Source organism: Thamnophis elegans, chromosome 2, assembly GCF_009769535.1.
Source record: "Thamnophis elegans isolate rThaEle1 chromosome 2, rThaEle1.pri, whole genome shotgun sequence".
Taxonomy (NCBI): Eukaryota; Metazoa; Chordata; class Lepidosauria; order Squamata; family Colubridae; genus Thamnophis; species Thamnophis elegans.
Window position 1 is genome coordinate 117,419,412 of NC_045542.1, and position 23,869 is coordinate 117,443,280.

Sequence of the window (23,869 nt, forward strand, 5' to 3'; positions counted from 1 at the left end):
TCTGCTTTTATGGCTTTTTGAAAGGAGACCAGAATTGAAACCAATTTAACCTCTGGAAGAAGGCTGACCATCAAATCGTAGCCATTACAGAGAATAAACATCTGGAGAATCCCAACTGATCCTTACTCTTGCCTATCAGGATACCCAGTTGCCAAGATAGCAATAGCAGATTTTTATATACCACTTCATAGGGCTTTCAGCCCTCTCTAAGCGGTTTACAGAGTCAGCATATTGCCCCCAACAACAAACCGGGTCCTCATTTTACCCACCTCGGAAGGATGGAAGGCTGAGTCAACCCTGAGCCGGTGAGATTTGAACCGCTGAACTGCTGATCTAGCAGTCAGCTGAAGTGGCCTGCAGTACTGCACTCTACCCACTGCGCCACCACGGCTCTTGATCTTACTTTCTGGTGCAGTTCTACCTGAGGACTTGGTTCTACCTGGAATAACAGTCCAGAAAGTATTTAGGAAGCAAGCCGTGCAGAACTTTCAAGATTAAAACCACTATTTTGAATTGTATCTTGGAAGTTGTTGAATGCCAATGTAGCACCCGTAACAAAAGTTTTGCATGGTAGTAGCAGGTCCATGTGCCAGCAATCTACCAACTTCTGAAAATACTTTAAATGAGACTTTATAATAATATGATGTGGACCAAATTACAATAATCTGTGAAGGGCATAAGCTTCCTGTTCCAGTGCCACCTGGTCTTGTGCACATAGCTGTCCCTAGGACAAATGTGTCAGTCTAACATTCCTGATCTACTAGTCAACACAGTCAAAGGAGTCATCACATAAGGAGTATGTGATTGAGAAAAGTTCTGTGTATTTTTTAAAAACAAACCCATCATGTAGGATTGTTTGAGATTTATTTTATCTTCTTTTGGCTCCCTCTTTCTAGAAAGGTGGCAGAATGTCAGCATTGGTGACATCAGCACCATTATCTGAGGAGGATAATGCCACTTATTCATCTTCTCCCACGGTAGTGACAACAGCTGACATCCTGACGACACCTTTGTTTATAAATGCTACCAACACTACTGTGCCACACAAATGCTTGGTGCTTTTGTATGAGGATATAGGCACATCCAGGTAAGATGCTATTATTGATGGTTCCTGTTTATTCTTCTGAACAAGATTCTCTGTATTGCCAGAAGTAACACAACACTATTTGAATAAGGTGTCTTTGTCTTGTTTTTAGAGTTCGTTACTGGGACCTTCTGCTATTGGTTCCCAATGTACTTTTCTTTGCATTTCTCCTCTGGAAATTGCCTTCTGCCAGGGCCAAAATCCATGCCACTTCCAGTCCCATTTTTACCACATTCTACATACTGGTAAGTACAAATTTATTTTCAAAGAACCTGGGAGATCTGTATCAGTGGTGGGATTCAAATTTTTTTACTAGTGGTTTTGTGGGTGTGGCATGACTTGGTGGGTGTGGCTTGGTGAAGATACTGTAGGAAAGGATACTGTAAAATCTCCATTCCCACCCCACTCCAAGGGAAGGTTATTGCACAATCCACATTTCCTCCCAATCAACTGAAACTCAGGAGGCAGAGAATAGATGGGGGCAGGGCCAGTCAGAGGTGGTATTTACCGGTTCTCCGAACTACTCAAAATTTCGGCTACTGGTTCTCCAGAACTGGTCAGAACCTGCTGAATACCACCTCTGATCTCTGTGTGTGTGTATATATGTATGTATGTATGTATGTATGTATATATTAGTGAAAGGGCTCAGGAGTTGGTAATGTGTTTGGCAACTGTCAGCATTAATTATCTCTCTACATAGAGTATCTTTTTTATTTGGGAATGAGACATTCTTGTGACTTAATCTGATCATTGACCTGCTTGATATTTCTTATGCTGTTTCTGTGTCTTTTGTGTTTCTGGAAAATTTGACCTTTTAGAGAATAGAAGCTAATCTTCAAAAGGATAAATGACCTTATTGCCGCTTCTTTAGTTGTTAACTTGATTTGACATGGGCAGTCGCATTTTGCAATTGAACTTAGTAACACATTAGCTGACTTATTCTCTGTCCAGTGCCTGGCATTTGTTAGCTAATATAATGCTTATTATTCAAGAAGACAAAAGAGAACAGTCTCTTTTTCTCTTTGACTTACTTTCTCCTTGCAAAATTGTTTAAATAACTCCAGATATTAACATATTTTTAAAAATATAAGTAAGTTTGATATCTCTATTTTTCTTTTTTGAAAACCCTGACTAACGTCAAAACCCTGATTATCAGTGTCATCGTTGCTTACCACTAACTGAATGAGTTGAAGGCTCTAAGAGGGAATTGATAAGTCCATGTTTTCTGATGTTCTTTTAGTTGCACAATTTCTAGAGTGCCACATTTTTAAGGCTATTTCTTGTTAACAGTTGCAAGGAGATTAGAGAGGAATTTAAATGAGAAGAAAAACATTTCCTTACCCCTGCCTTAAAACTTCTGATTATTATTCTAAAGAAAACTCAGTTACCTTTGAAAGATTCCACTTTTTGTGTGATATATATGTTTGTGAATCTCTCTCTCTCCCTCCCTCCCCCTCCCCTACCTGTGTGTGTGTGTGTGTGTGTGTTGGGATAACACTTCAATTATTTTGGCATTTATGATACTCTCTCTTCCCATTCCCCAAGCAGTTTTGTGTTTCTGTTTTACAGTTTCTTTTCCCCTTTTGCATAAGAATTTCTTCTTCAGAAAATAAGGAAGGATGGGATTTACTTGCCTCTTGCAGAAAGAGGATATTGTATTAGCCTTAGACACAATGGGGGAATGAGGCAAGGTTCTGCCAGTGGATAGGTTAAACAATCTATAGAGGCAACAGCCTGGAAGGCCCGGTGTAAACAGGAGGCTGGTATTTCAGGTGAGTCATGCTTTTCTTACCTGCATGGCTGTTGTCATATGTTTGCTAGGTTTTATGACACAGATAGCAATAGCAATAGCAGTTAGGCTTATATACCGCTTCATAGGGCGTTCAGCCCTCTCTAAGCGGTTTACAGAGTCAGCATATTGCCCCCAACAACAATCCGGGTCCTCATTTTACCCACCTCGGAAGGATGGAAGGCTGAGTCAACCCTGAGCCGGTGAGATTTGAACAGCCGAACTGCTGAACTGCAGTCAGCTGAAGTAGCCTGCAGTGCTGCATTTAACCACTGCGCCACCTCGGCTCATATGGCCCATGTTGCAACATAGAATATGTAAAACCTTGATGGTATAAAATTCCACTTACAATAGAAGAGCAAGGAATAATTTAGGAGCTGTCCTCCTGGAAACACTACAGTGTTTTTTCTTCTCCGTGGAAAAGTTAACCGGTTAGAAGGAACTCAGAAATCACAGTTTCTGAACACAGTGTGAATTCTGTTCACCCAGAAAAACTGGACAAAATTGCATATATGTAGGCTTTCTGGGAGAGGCAATAGCTTAAGAGGCTTGTCCTAATCCCAGAGAAATGGCTTCTCATCCTGTAGAGTCAATTTAGGAGAAGTAGTGGAACTCATTAAGGCAGATCTCAGATAATACCTACCGTAATGAAGCAACAGTCATTCCTTTTCCCTCTGCCATTTTTTTCACCTGCAGTTCTGTCACAGTTTCCGGTTTTCTTATGCTTACTGAACTTGTACTTACTTCTCTGCTGGATCTTTGGGAATTTCTGCTGGAAATTTTTTTTTCCCTAAGGAGTGGCTTTCTGAGTAACTTCCTCTTTTTAAAATGGATTTATGAAACCGATTCAGTCTGTCTCCTTGCTTTCTAAATGCCCTCTTTGATAGCTTCCTGTAGAGCATTTTTTGCCATTTACTCGTTTACTCAGCAAAATGTGCGTGCTGCTTTTTTTTCTCGGGCTTGCAGTATTTGTTAACTGGGTGTAATGGAAAATTTGGAAGTGCAGCTGTAGTAAAAAGCCACAGGTCAGAATAAAGAAAGGTGTTTGGAATCGTATCTTATTTAGACCTTAGCTGAAGCTTAGCTGCAGAACTGAAATGACAGGTCAGAGCAAAGACTAAAGAGGCTCAGAAGGAAAGCAAAATAGGTAACCGACAGCAGAGCGATAAGAGACTGAAAAACAGGAAATTGAGGGAAACAAAAAGAGACTTTAGAAGTTCTGCGACCAACTTGTATTGCTTTGAAATTGCAGGGATGCAGTCACTAAACACAATTTATAAACATTGTGTGCAGGATAAATGTTTAAGCACAGCAGGCTGTAAAAATTATAGTGCAAGTTTCTACTTTTGAGGTTAATCAAATGTAACTTATTAGCCTTTACAGCATTTCTGGTCCTATAACATTGGAGGCATTTATCCTGTAGGGATGGCATTCTGCAATGGCTGTGAGATTGCCTAGCAATGTAACATTTCAGTAGTGATTGGAAAGGCAGGAATATCTTAGAAAGTAGAGAGAGAGAGAGATTTTACTGGAGCGGCTTTAGAAAGGATCCTGTAGAGTCAACTTAGGAGAAGTAGTGGGACTCATTACATACTATAAGTATACAGTATATACCAGTACTTCCTCATATACTGAGGAAGCTTCATGTCTGTGAATATTGTACAGATGTAATCAATAAATGTCAGCATATTCTCTTCATATCTGACTCTCTCATATATGTATGTGTGTGTATACATGTATACATATATATCTGTCTGTCTGTCTTACAAGAAAAGCATATATCGTGGTCTGCTTTGGTGAGTAAGGTTGAACAAGGAATATTCCTTAATTGATAGTGCTTTCTGAGACCTGACATTCCTTGTGTGTATTCAGGTGTATCTTCATAGACTGACGAGCCTAAAGTGGTGGACAATTAGTTTCCCCGAAGGGGCCACATGAGAGATTGGGCTGTTATGGAGGGCCACTGCCCCTCCACCACCACTGCAGGCTGAACAAGGACAGCAAAGGGCCAGATGTGGCCCATAGGCTTTAAAATACCTATGTCCGGCCTAAAGAGACTTCTTCCAAGTCTCATAACTGTAGATACAAGGCATTGGTTGGTTGAGCCACAAGACGTCTGAAATTCTGGTCATAAATGCCCTATAGACACCCTACTATAAGTGGGGCAAAGTGCCATCACCAAATTTGGGGGCTGAAAAACTATCCAACATAGAATGAGAAGAGTGCCAAAACTGAGCCTATAATGGAGACTTTTTTGATTTACTGACTGTGACAAATGAAGTGAAAACATTTATCTGTAATCTAGATATATATTTTGTATTTTTATCTCTTGTGGTTTTTACCGAAATGTGATGTGAATGTGTCATATAATAAATAGTAATAAAATAATGAGACACTGGGCTTTAGCAAAGGTCAGGTTAGGTTTGAAAGCAGCCCAATTGCTTGGGAATCATTTATTGTTTATTTTTCCTATTTCTAAATGCTTTTGCATCTTTTTTCTTTTAGTAGATGACTTGTAGAGTATATCCAAGCTCAGAAGTTTATTGATACCTTGTGGGAGTGACTGTTGATATCTACAGTATTTATAGTATTAGAATATAGACAAGCATCACTGTGCTTTGAAATGTTATTAAGTTTAAAATCAAAGAAGACAATATTAATAATGTTAATATGAATGTGAAATATGTGGCAAAAGAGGAACGATGTTTGTATACAGATGACACACTGCATAAGGAAAGATGGGATGTTTATTTTTGTAATTGAAAAATAATAAAACTCTTTATAAAAAAAAAGATAATGAAGTGTCTTAAAAAACTCAGCCATGAAGCATTTCTGTAGCCCTTAATAAAAAAAAAATCTAGTATAGGTAACCTGATGCTTATTTGTCTATAGCTTTCCCACTTATAGCATGGCATCCCATTTGCTGTTTTCTCTACTGTCTTAAGTTCTTCTTTTTAGAAAGTTAGTCTCTATGTGTTAGCTCTGTACAACACACTTCCTTAATTCCTAGCTGTTTTCTTCCAGGTCTTTGTGGTTGCTGTGGTTGGGATTGCTCGGGCTGTGGTCTCCATGACAGTCAGTGCTTCTACTGCTGCTACAGTCACTGACAAGGTGAGATCAGCTTCAGTTTTAAGAGGTAGATCTGGATTTGATCCCTTTCCCAATTTCAGTATTGAATTTAATATTAACTTACAAATCAGTTATGGTAATACAGCATATGCTCAAGTACCTGGCATACACATCTCAAAGAAAAGTTGGAAACTTCAGTTAGATTGCCATCCTGATATTGTTGGAGAGATTCAGAGGTGGTCAAATTGTGGGTAGGAGGGATCCACTCAAAGAGGGCAAATAATAACTAATTTAGAATGAGTTGTTAATGCAACTTATGGCTGAAAAAAAAAACACTTGAAAGGAAATGTCAAAACATGAAATGCAAAGTTGAAGTTTATCCTCTTTTTTTTTTTTTTTAAGAGAACTTTTTTATTTTTCTTTAAAAAAAACAAACACAAATATGTCATCATTTGTCAATCATTAAGACATTGAAATACAATTTTTTTTTGTTGTGTGTACCCCTCCCTCCCTCCACCCCCCCATCCCCCCTCCTCCTTCCCCCCCCGACTTCCCAGAACCCGTACACGGTATGGATTTTTAACTAACACAGTCTAAAATCTATTGAGAAAAAAGAAATAAAGAAATTAATGACATTCTAGATTGAACTTAGCTTCTTCTTACTGAACTAACTTTTAACAGTTTAAATCATTTCTGATCTTAAGCATAGGCTAACTGGAATTTCTTAGTCCCGTATTTATTTTGTATATAGTCAATCCATTTTTTCCAGTCTCGTTTATATCTCTCATTTGAATGATCTTTGAGATATGCCGATATTTTAGCCATTTCGGCTAAGTTTGTTACTTTCAATGTCCATTCTTGGATTGTAGGCAAGTCTTCCTTCTTCCAATATTGCGCCACCAACAGTCTTGCTGCAGTTATCAGGTGCAGAATCAAATTGGTCTCTACCACTGTAAAATCAGTACATATACCTAGTAAAAATAACTGAGGAATAAACTTTATCCTTTTTTTAAAAACATTTTGCATGACCCACCATATTTTTATCCAAAATGCCTTAACCTTTTGGCAGGTCCACCATATATGATAATATGTAGCATCGAGAGAACCACACCTCCAACATTTAGGCTGTACATTCGGATACATAGAAGCCAACTTTTTAGGATCTAAATGCCATCTATAAAACATCTTGTAAAAATTTTCTCTCAGATTTTGAGCTTGTGTAAATTTCACATTTCTTACCCAAATTCTTTCCCATGTATCCAACATTATTGGTTCCTCAATATTTTGAGCCCATTTTATCATACAATCTTTAACTAATTCTGTTTCCGAATCCATCTGTATTAATACATTATATATCCTCTTTATATGCATTAAGCTTTGATCTCTTATTTGTTTAAACAGATTATCCTCAACTTGAATAAAGCCAATTTTTTGATCTATTTTCCACCTAGCCTGTAATTGCCCATACTGGAACCATGTTTGAACTACCTTCTCCTCTTTTAATACCTCTAAAGATTTTAATTGTAATACCCCCCTTTCCGAGGTAAGAAGCTGTCTGTAAGTAAATCTGTCCTGTTTTTGTGCTGTATTCATATTTTCAATTGCATGTCTAGGAATTGCCCACATGGGTATCTTGTCATTTAATTTATATTGGTATTTCTTCCAAACCCGCAATAAAGCATTTCTCAAAATATGACTTTTAAAGTTCTTATCCAATTTTTTGTTGAATAACAGGTAAGCATGCCAACCAAATACCAGATCGTGTCCCTCAATGTTCAATATTCTATCATTGGTTAAATGAATCCAATCACTAATTACAGATAATGCCACTGCATCATAATATAGTTTTAAATTAGGTAGTTTCAATCCTCCTCTCTCGCGTACATCTTGCATTATTTTCATCTTTACCCTCGGCTTCTTTCCTGCCCACACAAATTTGTTGATACCCTTCTGCCATTCTAAAAGGTTCGCATCTTTTTTAAGTATAGGTAACATTTGGAAAAGAAATAAAAATTTTGGTAAAATGTTCATTTTCACTGCCGCTATCCTGCCCAGCAAAGATAAGTGCAATTTCTCCCATTTTTTCATCTCTGTCTGTATGCTATGCCAAAGTGGTTCATAATTATGCTTATATAATTTCCCATTTGAAGTTAAAATGTTAACTCCAAGATATTTGACTTTTTTAACTACCTCACATCCTAGCATCACTCCTAGTTCTTCCTTTTGTTTAATATTCATATTTATAGCTAATATTTTGGTTTTTCCTAAGTTTATTTTAAAGCCAGACACTTGACCATATTGATTAATCGTATTCATTAAAACCATACTGGATTCCTGCGGTTGTTCCAATATTATGACCAAATCATCCGCAAAAGCGCGGACTCTATATTCTTGCTGCCTAATCTTGATCCCTTTTAAACCATCCAAGCCCCGTATTTTATTCAACAATACTTCCAAAGTTATAATAAACAATAATGGGGACAAAGGACAACCCTGTCTTGTACCTTTTCCAATTTGAAAAGAGTCTGTTAAACTTCCATTGACTATGATTTGTGCTGTTTGCTGTTGGTATATTGCTTTAATTGACTGTAAAAAATTATCTCCTATCTGCATTTTTTGCAATATCTTCAGCAGAAATTGCCAGTTAACTCGATCAAAGGCCTTCTCAGCATCCAAAAATATAAACGCAGCAGGGATCTGGTTGTTCTTTCCCAAATATTCTAATGCATTAATAATTAATCTGACATTACTTTTCATCTGTCTCCCTTGTATAAAACCTGTTTGGTCCGTATGTATCAATTGTTGAATGACCAACATTAACCTATTTGCTAATATTTTAGTAAAAATTTTATAATCTACATTCAGTAATGAAATGGGTCTATAATTTTTGGGTTGAGTAGTATCTTGATCTTCTTTGGGTATCAAAGATATAAACGCTGTCTTCCAAGATGGAGGGACGTTGAAGTTTATCCTCTTGAGTAATTGCAGCTAGAGACAAAAGGCAACATATGGTAATAAGAATTACTTTTATGTTCTCAAATTGTTGTGGCCAAGGGAACAAAATTTCCTGAGCAATAAATAGGAATTTATTGCTGCTTGAATAATTTGATAAGCACTTATAGTTGGTATATATGTGCAAAAAAGAAATTAATGTTGATATATCATAGCTGGAGCCTACCAATAGTTCTTGTATATGATAGTGATTATTCAGATAAGCAGAAATGTGTATATTGTATTTATTTTAAAATTGAGAATTAGTGTCTTTTAATGTTGAAATTATTAATGCTGCACATTTACCCTCCCTTTGGCTTCCTGAATTTGACTCTCTGATCTGTGTTGTGATCTCTAGATCCTGTGGGAAATCACAAGATTTTTCCTTCTGGCCATTGAGCTAAGCATGGTGATTTTGGGCCTTGCATTTGGTAAGAAGTCTTTCTTAGTATTGTAGCTACTCTTATTTTTTCCTTTTCTGCAAATTAAAATATTAGGTAGTAGTAAAATGCAAAATTAAGCAGTGATCAATTTATACAAGAAGTAGTATTTCAATGTAATATCTCTGCATTCAAAGAAGAGGTAAATAAGTAGTAAATGACATCCAGATAATAAATCACAGTGGCACAGTGATTAGAATGCAGTATTACAGGCTAACTCTGCCCACTGCCAGGGGTTCGATCTTGACTGGCTCAAGGTTGACTCAGACTTCCATCCTTATGAGGTCAGTAAAATGAGGATCAAGATTGTTGGGGGCAATATGCTGATGTTGTAAATCACGTAGTTCTGTAAAGCACTATGGGACAGTATGTCTAAAGACTATTGCTATTTTTTAATTGAATAAAACAGTTTTGTTAAGTTATTGATTCTGTTCCAGTTTATTTTTCATTTCTATACCATTGCTCCTCCGATTCACAACAATACTTTGGTGTATGTTACACTGAGAGAGAGCAAAAAGGCCATCTTCTAGTAAATTCATGGTTTGAACCAGACCTCCAAGTTCTTCCTCTGAAATTTGAAACACTGCCCTACTCTGTCTGAGAATAAGGCCTATGTAGTCTCTAATTTCCTTAAAAAGTAAAACATCTTGCAACCCACCCACCCCGCATTTGCAGCAGTGTCTCCATATATATTGCAAATCTTTTTAAAATTAGTTTTAAGAATCTTCTTTTCACCAAAATTTGAGCCTGCATTCAGTCTTAAAATAATAAAAACAAGCATAGGAATCCACTCCAGGATGACAATAGCCAATCGGTAAGGAGGGTTACTATGCAGCTCATATGTTGTGTCACAGCTGGAATAAATATAACAATGAATGAAATCATTTTAAAATAAGGCTGAAGAAGCTGCAAATCCTGGCACTGGGCTTTCAGATTATCTAAGACTTGTGATTAAACTACTGGCTCCACAATGTGTTTTTTCTAAAGACGTGCAAAATGTTTCAAATTCAAATCATTTCAGGTTCAAAATGCATTTTACATTTGAAACAGAGTGAGAATTGTTTTGAGCTTGAAACACTTTGCCAAAGGGAGGAAACAGTTCATTTTATTCTAAAACAAAAGAATTTCCCCTGGAATGAGGCATTTTGAAACAGAAGAAGCAGAATGTTCACACTAAGTATTTCAGATACTAATTTCATGCCCTCCAATTAGGTGGGCTATAAAGTTTATCATTTCCACCTTGAGAATATGTATATTGGGGATGATGGGCATTGTAGTTCAGCACATCATGATGATTACCAGATTGGGGAAGACTATTTCATAGTAAGGTGTGATAGTTAGGCTTATGATGCCTATGGTTTGACAAAATCTGTATGCAAGACTGATTTATACTTGAAGCTACCATCATCATGTAATGTTACCTGTAGATAGCAGGAGCTAATCCTGTCCCTCCCTTGAGGCTCCCTGTGATTCTGCAGGCAGGTGGAATACAAATAGGCTGCTTGTCCCATGGGCTGCTCTCCCAAGACATTTGAATTACTCTGCTTTGATCCTTACCTTTTCATCCTGAGGATAGCTTGAGGAAATACTTATTTGGTGTTAGTTAGACAGGGCACATTGCGTATTCTTTGCGTGCACAAATCAATGTTTTCTAGCTTAGTGCAGCTGGATGAAGGATGAGTTGAAGGAGAAAAACCTGGCACTCTTTCAAAGTGTGTTGATATAACAATGTTAAGTTTTCAAGCGTGCTGATGTGTTAATGCTCATACCTTAACTTTATGCTGCTCATCTCTGCACCAGGCAGTGTAAGGGAGAAGCTCGCTTTATGCAAGTTCAGTATTGCTGGATTGGTCTGAGGGTCCTCTGATCCTCAATAATGGGCAATCTTGCACTATTTATTTATTTGCAAAATATATTGGCCACCCATCTTAACATAGGCTTTTTAAAGGGCCAGTATCCCCTTCCCTTCTTATGTGATACCTTCCCTTACAACTGCAGTGCATAACATAGTCCACATAACAAAAATTTATGAGGATTATTGGGATTGATTCATTATAGGTTTTTCAACCATGGAGTGTTTGCTAAGCTATAATGGCCTGTTTTCCATATAGTACCAAGCCATGGTACTCTTTTGTGACCCAGCAGGATTACACTGTGTAAACCTACAGGTTTGCAGTTCTATGACCTGTAAATAGTAAAAATGAATTCTGGATTCTTGGATTTAGAAGCTTAAAAAGCTCTGAGTAGATTGATGTGAGAGGCAGGCACTCTAAGCTGTTCAGGGGTTGACTCAAGAGTATGATCTTCATTCTATTAGGCCACCTGGAGAGCAAATCCAGTGTCAAGCGTGTCCTGGGTATCACCACTGTTCTGTCGTTGGCCTACTCGGTGACACAGGTAAGCATCATTAGGGCAGAAACACCTGCCTGTCTAGTTTATGCTCTCAAGGAAAGGCAATTCTTCAGTGCAAAATTCTAGGAGATGGTTTAATGTGAAATAAAGCTGGAAACCACTTAAATCTTAAGATATATTTTGTGATAAGTTGAGAAGAAAATACTCTTCTTGAATGTTATTTTGAATTCAAGAATCCAAGTTGATAAATTGCACTAAGATACGGTTAGCATAATAGTTTATTGACTAAACCACTGGCAGACATCATGGTGTACAAATCACACAGGCTGGCTTTGCATGAAGCACTAACTAAAGTTAGTGCTTCAGCCTGCCACGTCCCTGAACCGGTTCTATCGGCGGCACCATAAGCGCTGCCGTCTTGTTTTTTGCTTCTGCAGCAGAAGCAATTTTTCAGTACTGTGCAAGCATGTGTAGCACGCATCAAGAGCACCCGCAGCGCGTCCCTCAGCAAACCGGCAGTGGCAGCAGCTCGAACCCACCCCTGGAATAGACATCTAACATGCAAACTTTAAGATGTTGAGAGGATTGAGGTAGAAGCCAGTGATTCTCAGGCCAGAGGTAGCAATTATGTAAACATACAATAAGCGTTTGATATCTAAGCCATTGTGCATGCTGCCAAGACTCTATTAATTTGTGCAAAGGGCAGGAGAAAGAAGCCAGAAAAAAGAGTGAGTTAAGTCCATCATGGCTTTAAGTATCATCCTACTCTTCTCATTGAAAGTGGACGACCTGTTTTTTCTGCTGGTTTTAATTTGCACAGTTTTTTGTGCTAAATTTTCTGCAGGACTGCATCTGTCCCCTGAGTTAGTCTAACACTTTTGATCATGCCAGCTAGTTGTTCCTTATTTTCAGGTGCTGGGGGCAGGGGTTGGGCAAACTATCTAAGTGTTTTCCCATGATGTGGCTGACTTTCTGGAATTTATCTCCCATTAGAGGTCTGGCTATCAGCTTCTGGAAAAAGTTAAAAATAGCACTTTTCTGGGGGACTTTGGGGTTTGGATTCCATATATTATGTTGGGATGTTTTAATGTATTTATAAGCTATGTTTGATTATTGTGCTTTATTTATTATTGTGAATTACAAACATTGTAGTACAATTGTGGTAGGATATACATCTAGAAACAAAGGTAGAAGTGACTAAATAGACTTTTTATAGGACGTCATTTTCTCTGCCATGAAGATTCTTTTGCAGCCAAACTATGAGATTTCTGTTTGGTATAGAAGAAGCATGTTCAGAAGTTGTAAAATCAGGAAATCAGTGACTTCCTGTCAAATCCTGGTCAAGGTTAGGGTTATGTTAAATATGTAATGTTACTTAGATTGTTGTAGGTGCCATTTTCTTCTACCATAACTATTACAGCTTTTTTTTTTTATTTCACCAAGCAACATGGGAACAATTTAAAGTACATTAATTGAATCTCATTTGTGTCTGTCTCTGTCCTGGGAATTAAATCCAAAGGATAACATTGTTCCAGGTACAGCAAATTGTCCAAAATAGGACTATATTGCAAAATAGGCTGAGAGATGGTGTATGATGTAAAGCGCTAGCTTTTCAGTGATGCCTCTTCCTCAAGCAATTCAGAATGAAAACAGGAGCATCTTTGTAAACATTTACAGAATGTCCTTTCTCATTGCTCCCTATCAATTTTCAGGGAACTCTGGAAATCCGTTATCCTGATGCTCAACTCTCAGCAGAAGATTTTAATATTTATAGCCATGGAGGAAGGCATTTCTGGCTTGCCAGCTCTAGCTTCTTCTTTCTGGTAAGTAGGAAAGTAGACTTTTTTTGAGCACCAAAACATTGGCATTTTTCCTTGATAATTAGAATTGCCTTTTTAAAATCTTATCATTATCTAATAAGTACAACAATATAGTCCCAAAAAAAATAAGGCAGGATCTTGGTTACTTTCTGTCTGCCATTAACAGCTTCTACATCCATCCATCCATCTGCTGTTTCTCTTCATGATAGGTTTATTCCTTTGTGGTGATGCTTCCCAAAACTCCCTTGAAGGATCGTATTTCTCTACCATGTAAGTTACCTTTTCTCTCTTCAAGATAGTCTGTATTGTCCAGTTCTGTAGTGTTAAGGTTTCTGTAGTTCCCAAAGACTGCTGCTGTTGCCGCCTTGCAGGTAAAACCCAGGCATTTTCTTCTTTAAAGATCCAGGGCAGTGGTGGATTGCTCTTACCGTTGCTACCGGTACGATGATCGTCGTCTGTTCGTGCATGCGCGGACATGCGCTATGTACGAACCGGACATGCGATGCACATGCATGCACAATCCACCGCCCCCTGCAACAACCAGCTGCTTGGGGCTCGCACATGCACCGCACGCTGTGCGCATGTGCGCAGTGTGCCTTTTGGCATAAATACAGCTATAGAGCGCGGGCAGGCCGGTGGGCCAAACGGGCCACCATACCGGTACGCTCTCAGCTGCTCCAGGGCACTACCGGTACCTGCAGTAACCCACTACTGGTCCAGGGAAGTGTGCAGGTGTAACTGTAGTAGCACTGAATCCATTGTTCCTTGAATTTACTGATAACAAAAGCATTCCTCAATCTGGGGAGTTACAGAAGTTGGCACTAAATGTAGTCATCAGCTTAGTGACTTCAAGGACTTCTGCACTTGAGATAGGTTTTTTGCACCTGTTATTTCACTGGGGAGGGGGAATGAGATCCTTCCTGGGAAAAGCAAATCTTGTAGCACATGAAATCTGCAACTGAGCATCTAATTTGGATTTCCTTTATTTCATGTCGGCTAAAATATGTTCTTGTTGAGCGAAGTAGCCGTGCCACAGGTGTTTTCAAATGACACCCCCTTCCCCTGCCTTCAATTTTACAGTTTTAAACTGTGGTTACATGTAGCACGAAATATGTAATTGTGGTCTTTGTTAACTTTATAATGAAGTTAACCTTCAAGTGCCGTGGAAGAAATGAAATGGATGAGTGCCATTCAGGATGGCCTTTGAGACCATAATAGGAAGAAGCAGTAGGAGAAATGAGCAAATTCAAATTGTGTGAAAATTGCACATAATGAGATGGTCCAATCATAAATGGAAAGTGCTGTGAAATTGGCATTTTGTGCTCAAGTGCTTTCAGTGCTGGGTTTACTGTGTTCTCTCTCTCTCTCTCTTTTTAATTCATTCCGTAAATTGTTGTTTCTGTCTCTTGTGTTTTTCCAGCAAGGAAGAGTTTCTATATCTATGCAGGAATTCTTGCTGTGCTCAATTTAGTGCAAGGTATCGGCAGTGCTCTGCTCTGTGCAGGTATCATTGAAGGCTTATGGTAGGTATTCTGAAGTCTGATAGAGCCATAGAAGCATCAAATGACTTTTGCATGGAGACAAACAGTTTCCAGCCAATTTTTCATCGAAGATTAGCTTTTTCAGTACAGACTCTGAAGTTACTGAGGGACAGCTCTTTTCCCATCCCCATCGTGCCCTCCGGGGTGGCCCCTTGAATTCTTTTTTTCTGCCATTGCATATGGAAGCTGTCCAGGGATGGGTTCTGGCAGGCACTACCGCTGGTTCGCTTGTGTGTGCGCTGAGCAATTAAAATTGTTCTGTGCATGCACAGAACTGAAAAACAAGATAACGCTGCTTATGGCGCCGCTCGGGGAACCGGTTCAGGGGCGTGGCATGCCTGGGTCGCGGCTGGTTCCAGCGACCCAGGCCTCCAAACCACTCGGCCGAACTGGGCTGAACTGGTAGAAACCCACCACTGAAGCTATCATTTCTGCCCCAGCCCTTTCCTCCTTTTGATGGGGAGTGAATTCTGTTCCATAATAGAGAGTAATCACTGTAGGCTGATTCCTAAATCTCAAGTCTTTGTCCTTCTCTTATCTTTGTAAAGGTCAGTGGGAGGAAGTCAAGACATTTGGTCCCTGTTGCTTTGAGCACTGCTTTGTTTAAGTAGGCTGAACCAAACAGTGAGTCAAAGATCTCCCCCTTTATTTCACATGCAGGGAGAATGTTCTTTGGAGCCTGGAGTAATTCATCTAGTGGCATGCTACTTTCTTGTACTTGTAGTTGCCATGGCAAATACATTAATTTTTCATATTCGTCCTGGGAGCATGTGAGAATCTTCTTGCGGGTTTCTTAGGCCAACAGCTCTTCCTTCCCTAGTTGAAACTGAGTGACATTGGAGCTGGGGCAGCACAGACAGTCAATTTGATCTCAACATTGTGTGTGTTTGGCCTTAGGCCAACCTCCCAAAGAATTGGTCAGTGCAAATAACAAAGGGGAGAGACCAGGTTAGGTCGTGGAGGCAGGTCTGATCCACTGAAGAGGAAAAAAGAAGAGCAAAAACTGAGACTCCCACAGAAGACTCCCTTTTTCCCTATAAAAAACTATTTATACATTTTTTCCTCTATAAAAGAATGATTCTTCCTCATGGATTTGGGAATGGCCCCAGCAAATACAATAGGAGCATTCTTCTTATAAGAAGCCTATTTAGCAGATCCCCCTGTGTAGGTAACATCATTTAACTACATTTTCATTCTGAAAATTATATACCACTTAATAAAACTTACTCCAAGTAGTAGTGAAGTTAGCAACTGCTTACTTCTGTTAAAGTAACAGAAACAAGTTAGCAGAACATGTGCAAAGCGCTGAGAGGCACCATTAAGAGCCACTGTCTGCTTGGCGCAGTCGTATGGAAAATCCGAATTACCACATTCAGTTTATGCCTACGGTAAACACCTTGCTGTCAATATCCTGGTACTGGCGATGGATTTAACAAAAGTGACAAACTTAAACCGCAAGTAAAGTAGGTGCTAAATGGAGTAGGAAGGGGCAGGATTCAGACTTCGCTTTAGTTTCCTACACAAGTACGGTTGTGAGCATGAATTCACAAACTAAACTTCTCATGGAAAATAAACCAGTAAAGGAAAAAGGAAAAGGAACCCCAGACTTTCTTGCCATGATTGAGTTTGATTATCTAAAACATTTATATAGTCACCCATCTTACAATAAACACTGTTAAAAACAATGAAAAATGTGAACTGTGGAAAAAATAAGTAGTTTTTAAGGAATGGCATCTACTGGTACCCAGGAAGCAGCTCCCCTCAGTTACAGCACCTGCACCCTGGGACAGAATCTCCCCAGAGCTTTGTTCTGCTCAACCCACCAGTTTCGAAAAAGCCCTAAAAATATGGCTTTTTCCTCAGCCTTCCATTGGGGTGGCAGCAAGTTGGGCATCATAGAGAAGATTGTTTTTTTTTTTTAAAAAAAAGTCCATTTCAGGTAATTGTGAATTTATTTATTTATATACATACACACACACACACACACACACACACACACACACACATGTGGGACCCAGTGGTTCAGTGGCTAAGATGCTGAGTTTGTCGATCAGAAAGAATCCCTAGCGCTGCGTAATGGAGTGAGCTCCCGTTTCTTGTCCGAGCTTCTGCCAACCTAGCAGTTTGAAAGCACGCAAAAAATGCAAGTAGAAAAATAGGAACCACCTTTGGTGGGAAGATAACAGCGTTCCGTGCGCCTTTGGCGTTTAGTCATGCCAGCCACATGACCATGGAGACATCTTCGGACAGCGCTGGCTCTTCGGCTTTGAAACGGAGATGAGCACACACACCCCTAGAGTCGGGAACGACTAGCACATATATGCGAGCGGAACCTTTACCTTTATATATATACGTAATGTTGTTTTTTTTCTGTTGGAGATTTTGTAAAGCCCCCCCCCCCCCGAAGTTATTTTTGGAATGGGCAGCCTAGAAATTGGCTAAATTAAACCAGCTTAGATGACAAGTGTACAACTTTCAGTAGCCCGAGGGCCCCCCCTCCCCCTTTGCTTTAAGAGAAATTGGATGTGCTTTTGTACTCATCTTGAGGTACAAGAGCAGCATTCATTTATTCCCTAGTAGTTGGCTGTAGATAGCCTTATAGCTGGAGAATAATATTGTGATTTGTTTTGAGGATATTTTGATTTGGCAATTGCTGTGCTATGATGTAACAAAAAAAGAAGAGAGAGCCCTGATGGCCCTAGGCATTTATTGAGGATAGATTTAGTGAAGTCATTGAACTGTGTTTGTGGCCCCTTTGTCCCTTAGGCTGTGCAAACACTGTGATAAAAGACCTTTTTGTGGTAAAACTCTGAAAGTATCTTAGCCACTCTGACCTTGACTAACCGGAGGCCTTTGAAGGAAGAAGCCGGGCCTGGGAACTCTCTGAAAGCATATATTTACCAAACCTTCTTTCTTGGCTTCTCTGTTGTCATGGAATACAACAAGCTTTTCCTGAAAACTGAGCCTGTGGCAGGCATGTTAGCAGTGTAGAAGCAGATGCTAAATGTTTTTTTTTGTGTTTCATCTGTTCACAGCTGCGTGGATGCCACCACCTTCCTCTACTTCAGCTTTTTTGCTCCACTCATCTATGTGGCATTTCTGAAAAGTTTCTTTGGGTAAGCTTTTTCATTTATTTTATTACAGTCCCTTGATTTTGGTTTTTTTTAAATGTGTCCAGGGACTTTAGACTACAGCATACAAATAACTTCCTCTTTAAACAGTAATTGAACTGAAATTTCCAATAACAGCAATGAGAACAGCAATTTTAAAAAGTGTATAGGAAATCCTCTATTTTCCACCCTAGTTGGGACTTGCTTAATGGAACCATAGTTGGTGGGTGAGTCACATCTGATTTTACAACCTTTTCTGACAGGGTTGTTAAGCAAATTGCCGCAGTTTGTTAAGTGAATCATGTGGTCATTAAATGAACCCGTCTTCTCTATTGGCTTTGCTTGCTGGAAGCCAGGTGAGGTCACAAAATGGCGACCACGTAATTCCAGGATACTGCAACTGTAAATTCATGCCAGGTGGCCAATCACTCAAATTTTGACCAAGTGGATGCTGCCATGGCCATAAATGTGAGGCCCAGTTACAAGTGCGAGGCCCAGTTGTAAGTCACTTTTTTCAGCGCTGTTGTAATTTTGAACTGAGCCCAGGTGGCGCAGTGGTTAAATGCAGCACTGCAGGCTACTTCAGCTGACTGGAGTTCTGCAGTTCAGCGGTTCAAATCTCACCGGCTCAGGGTTGACTCAGCCTTCCATCCTTCCGAGGTGGGTGAAATGAGGACCCAGACTGTGGGGGCGATATGCTGACTCTGTAAATCGCTTAGAGAGGGCTGAAAGCCCTATGAAGCGGTATATAAGTCTAACTGCTATTGCTATTGCTATTGCTATTGAACTGTTACTAAATGAATGGTTGTAAATTGAGGATCACCTGTATAAATCAATAACGGGTGTCAAACTCCCGACCCATGGGCCGGATGTGTCATGCTGGCCACGCCCACGCCCAGTTTAGTGAAGGGGGAAAAGTCCTGATACATCACGTGACACAGTCATGACAACATGAGTTTGACACCCCTGATCAATAAAATAATCTCAAATTTTAAAATCATGTAACCTTTTAAAGTAACTTTTAAATAACTTTAGCAAAATACTTAAAACAAAACAAAACAGAGTAACCTGAAGTGAATCATTTGAATCTATTCTTTATCTAAAAAGTTAGAATATTTTAGTTGGGTTACACTGGATGTTTTTAAGAAGAAATTGGACAACCATTTGCCTGAAATGGCATAGGGTTTCCTGCCTGAGCAGGGGGTTGGACTAGATGACCTCCAAGGTATCTTCCCAATTCTGTTATTGGGTTATGTAATTTAATATGTAATTAATGTATTAATTATAGTTTAAAAGAAAATATAAGATGAAATAGTGAAAAATGCAACTAGTTTCTAAGTGCTGTAAATTCAAGTTTTCCATTATGTCAATGTTTCTCAGTCTTGTATTTCAATTCCCAAAATTTCCCAGACAGCAACACATATACATTATGTTGCTCTGTGAAATGGAGACAATAAGGCCATAAAAAAGTAAAGTGCAGTTTAGCTAAATTGGTGAACAGAACAAAGCAATTCTAATTCCCAGAGTTGATAAATACCAGGAATTCTTTTTGCCAGTGTTAAAAAAGAATATCTATTGAATTTAGACTGCCATCTAGTGGCCACTTGGGGGAATTGAGAAATACTTGAAATAATTTAAATTGCTCTTAAATTGCTGATCAGTTATTCTGCCTGTTTTATGTCCAGGCAGATTTGTTCAGGACTTACATATTTTTTATAGTTAGCTTTTGATTTGCTTAGTGAAAAAGAAGATGGTTCCTGAATTTAATGGACAAACCTCATCAGCTGGTAATCTCCCTATTAAAAGGGCAGACGGGCAGCCTTTTTTCTGCTTCACACAGCTGTTCCTTGTAGCAGATAGCCCAGGGAAATAATGCCACAGGCATATATCATTTTTTTTAAAGCTGAACATTGTGGTAATTAACTGAGAGTATAAAAATGTGCATTCTGAATCAACATTTTCACCATCTTTGAGGGGGGTATTTTAATTAATTCTAATTCCTATAGCTGCCCATCTCATATTTAACTCTGAACAGTTTACTCTGGGTGGTTTTAATTTTAATCACAATATACATAACGTGGTTTTTAGAGCAAGCAAAGCATTCATCTGTTTTATTACTTGATAAGTTAGCTATAAGTATTTTTATGCCTGCTAAAGTTAGATAGTACCAGAGCTTCCTGTCCCAGTGCTAGGAGTATAGCAATAGCAATAGCAGTTAGACTTATATACCGCTTCATAGGGCTTTCAGCCCTCTCTAAGCAGTTTACAGAGTCAGTATATCGCCCCCACAGTCTGGGTCCTCATTTTACCCACCTTGGAAGGATGGAAGGCTGAGTCAACCCTGAGCCGGTGAGATTTGAACCGCCAAACTGCAGATAACAGTCAGCTGAAGTGGCTGCAGTACAGCTCTCTAACCACTGCACCACCTCGGCTCATATAAACATCAAAACGTAACCTAATTCAAATAGAGACCCAGAACTAGAGGACCTTCTCCTTTTCTTTCTCACTATTTTAGGTCTGAACCAAAGATCCTCTTCTCCTATAAATGCCAGGTGGATGAACCTGAGGATGTTGATGTGCATCTTCCCCATGCTTATGGGGTAACCAAAAAAGAAGGGCTAGATTCTGGCTTCTACTCCAACACTCAGATTGACACCACAGCATACCTGGACGATGTAGCTTCCATGCCGTACCATGTGGGCAGCATCAATAGCATTGACAGTGACCGATGGAAAGCCATTAACTCCTAAAGGCAGATGTGGTTGAAATAATAACTTTCTCTTGCGCCCTTTGTTCCATTCAGATAATCTTTTGGAACTCTAATGTGTTTGTCTTCTATTTCATTGGAGGTGTTTTTTTTTTAAAGATATTTAAATTCTGTATGGAACATAAAATTGGCAACTGTAGTCTTCCTGGACAATACTCATCTTTGTGAGACAACGTACAGATCAGCTTCATTTCAGACACGCATAAATGCTGACTTTTCATATTCTTGGCATTCCAAATCTACATGGTTAGACCGTTTGTCACCTTTTGTTCATGATAAAGTGCACATTCTACTAGGAATATTGACTGTTCCTTCGGATATACACCCAAACACAAACAATTTGAAATTAAGGTTGGAATGCCTTGTTTGCATTTTTTTTTAAGGTTTGATTTAGTTATTTATATTCCCAACAAGTTCAATTTCCCGGCAGTAATCTTCACTTTGGAACTGGAAGATAAGAGCATAGTTCCTACATTTTGGGCAACTGACCTATGCTGGAAATGGAGATGAGAGAACTGTAGAAGCTTTTGAGCATCTCATAATTCTTCCCAGGGAAGTTGGGAGTATATTATATTTTAAAAAGAACTTAACATTGAGAAGGAGAGGGAAGGAGCGTAGTCAACAAAGAAAGGTCTCTGGAACATGTTACTGTGCTACTGAACTACTGTGATTTATTGACATGCAGGCATGTTTCGTACACTGTATAATTTTCAGAATGAGAATGTAGCCAAGTGAGTGTTATGGAATTATGTACTGTAAGACCACTTCTGTGCAAATAGGATTGAGTAGGGAGAATACGGCTTGGATGGAAATTCTAAAATGAAAAGGGTAGAAGAGCAAATAGAAATATTTTAGGAATCTGTTTTACACAGCTTGCTATTGATGCCTGCGATGGCATCTAAATAGAATACAAACCCGAAGTGACTATGAAGTCTAGATTAAAGACAAGCTTTTTATATTAGTTGTGGTCTGGGCCTCAAGGTTAGGACCGTATTATAATGTTGACCTGGCTTTTCTGGAACCTTTGGTAACACTTGGCTGATGATTGCATTAGTGATGTTGGTAGTGCCTGAATTTGGAAGACTTCTAAGGGTTTTTCTGTGAGATTAATAAAGTAAAAGAATGTTAATTTCTTTTATTATAATAAAGATGTTTTTGGAAAGAGAATAATATAGGATTGGCTATACTTTGAAGGCAAGAAGAAAAATAGCATATCTAAAATGTTTTTAAAAGCTTGCATTTTGTGCCCATGCATTATGCCTAGCTTTTGTTGTTGTTAATGTTCTTGCCTGTAAGGTTAAGTGGAAAATGCATAATTATGGGCACCCTTAATAGTGTGCGAACTGTGGGTAAAATTATTTGAATAGAGACTGGCTAGGAGGCAAATGTAGGCACAGCTAATTGGATTTAATATTCCATAAAATAAGAATGACAAACCAGAATGTCTTTTTCCTGTTGTTACAATGGCATTAATTCAGGATCATTTATGCTACAAATGGATGAATAAGGTTAGGATTCCAGAAACTCACAGCAATTTTCTTTGAAATTACAGGATTTGCTTTAAGGAAACCACTTTAGAACTGAGACACAAAAAGAAAAAATAATATTTTGTCTACTGAATTCAGACATGCTCTTCCCTTTTCCCTTAAAATTCTGCCATTTGTAATTTCTGCTTGCCAAGCCAACACCAATGTATACAAGATCTTGATTTTAAGAGTTTCAAAATGATCTAAATTCAGAAAAGAAGACTAGTGCTTACAACTGCTATATGGATGTGTGGTTAATGAAGATTAGCATGTTTGATGTGATAGAAAACAAAAATTTGTCTTTAATTTTGCTGTTGGTCTGGTGTTAGCAGCATTATTGTCTTGTGGCAAGAAATCTTACATAATTTGTAATTGACACCTCAATAATCTTTATGGTGTTAATTGGAGTTAGGCTGGTGGAAACCTCTGTTCAGAAATGAGAATTTATTGCAGAGTTATGTGAGCTGGTTCATACAAAACCTTTATTCCCAGACAGCTGATCAGTTTTTATTAATTTCCCAATTCCCTACTTCTATAGGGTATCCCAATCTCTTTCTCCTCCCCAGCCAGAATGCCCCAATATCTTTACATGGGCTATTCTCATTAGAGCGGATTGGTGTTATAGACCCACTGATCTGGAAGGAATAAAGTTGGAGAAACCTTCAGGCAGGTTAAGGTGCATGTGCGAAATGAAAGGATTCTTAATATGAAGATGGATATCTTGAGTAATGTGAATCGGGGTGAGATGACATTTCAGATACTTTAACTTAACCATGTTCCGCATCAAAATTCGGTCATTCACTCAGCTACGATCACTTTTCCACTGTAGAATCCTGTTGTTCATCACCATGATGACTCGATTGTTAAACGCCTCTTTATATATCTACCTTTGTCTTCTGCTGCTGAGAAGAAACTGCACTAAGCGAAAGAAATGTCTTCTTCCAAGTATACTGATTTTAAAGTGTATATAGATAATGCCTTCCATCTTCAGAGCAAAATACCATCCACAAACGGACAATGTTTGTGGAGGTGAATGTATTGCATGTCTCATGAAATGTTGGAACAAACTTTAAAAATAAAGCTATGTATATTTTTGTCTGTAAAATAAATGATCTTTAACATAAATGAAGAAATCTCCCCCAACGTAGATAATCTGCCTGCATGTCCCCATATTTTTCTGCTATTCCCCCCCCCCTCCAACCTAAGGTATACTGCTATATTGTTATGAAATGCTTTTATTTTAAGGGAAAAAAGACATTGTTAAGTTTATTTTCCTCAAATCTGGCTCATGTTTTAGAGCGGTGTTTTCAGATTGTGATCACACCTTCAGATAGGGCTCAGTATCACATCAGCCTAAAATTAACTGGGTTTTATATCGTT

General features: G+C 38.8%; 1 protein-coding gene across 1 annotated transcript in view; it reads left to right on the top strand.

The window, feature by feature from the left end:
- TPRA1 (transmembrane protein adipocyte associated 1) overlaps nt 1-23,604 on the top strand; it is a 35,546-nt gene extending 11,942 nt beyond the window's left edge. Inside the window, exons 2-11 of the mRNA XM_032210680.1 lie at nt 897-1,087; nt 1,197-1,329; nt 5,898-5,984; nt 9,292-9,364; nt 11,691-11,770; nt 13,438-13,548; nt 13,755-13,815; nt 14,966-15,068; nt 18,122-18,202; nt 20,712-23,604. Of these exons, the coding sequence (XP_032066571.1) occupies nt 909-1,087; nt 1,197-1,329; nt 5,898-5,984; nt 9,292-9,364; nt 11,691-11,770; nt 13,438-13,548; nt 13,755-13,815; nt 14,966-15,068; nt 18,122-18,202; nt 20,712-20,946 (1,143 nt within the window). The 5' untranslated portion in view covers nt 897-908 and the 3' untranslated portion in view covers nt 20,947-23,604. The remainder of the gene's footprint in view (nt 1-896; nt 1,088-1,196; nt 1,330-5,897; nt 5,985-9,291; nt 9,365-11,690; nt 11,771-13,437; nt 13,549-13,754; nt 13,816-14,965; nt 15,069-18,121; nt 18,203-20,711) is intronic.
- The last annotated feature ends 265 nt before the right edge of the window (nt 23,605-23,869 follow it).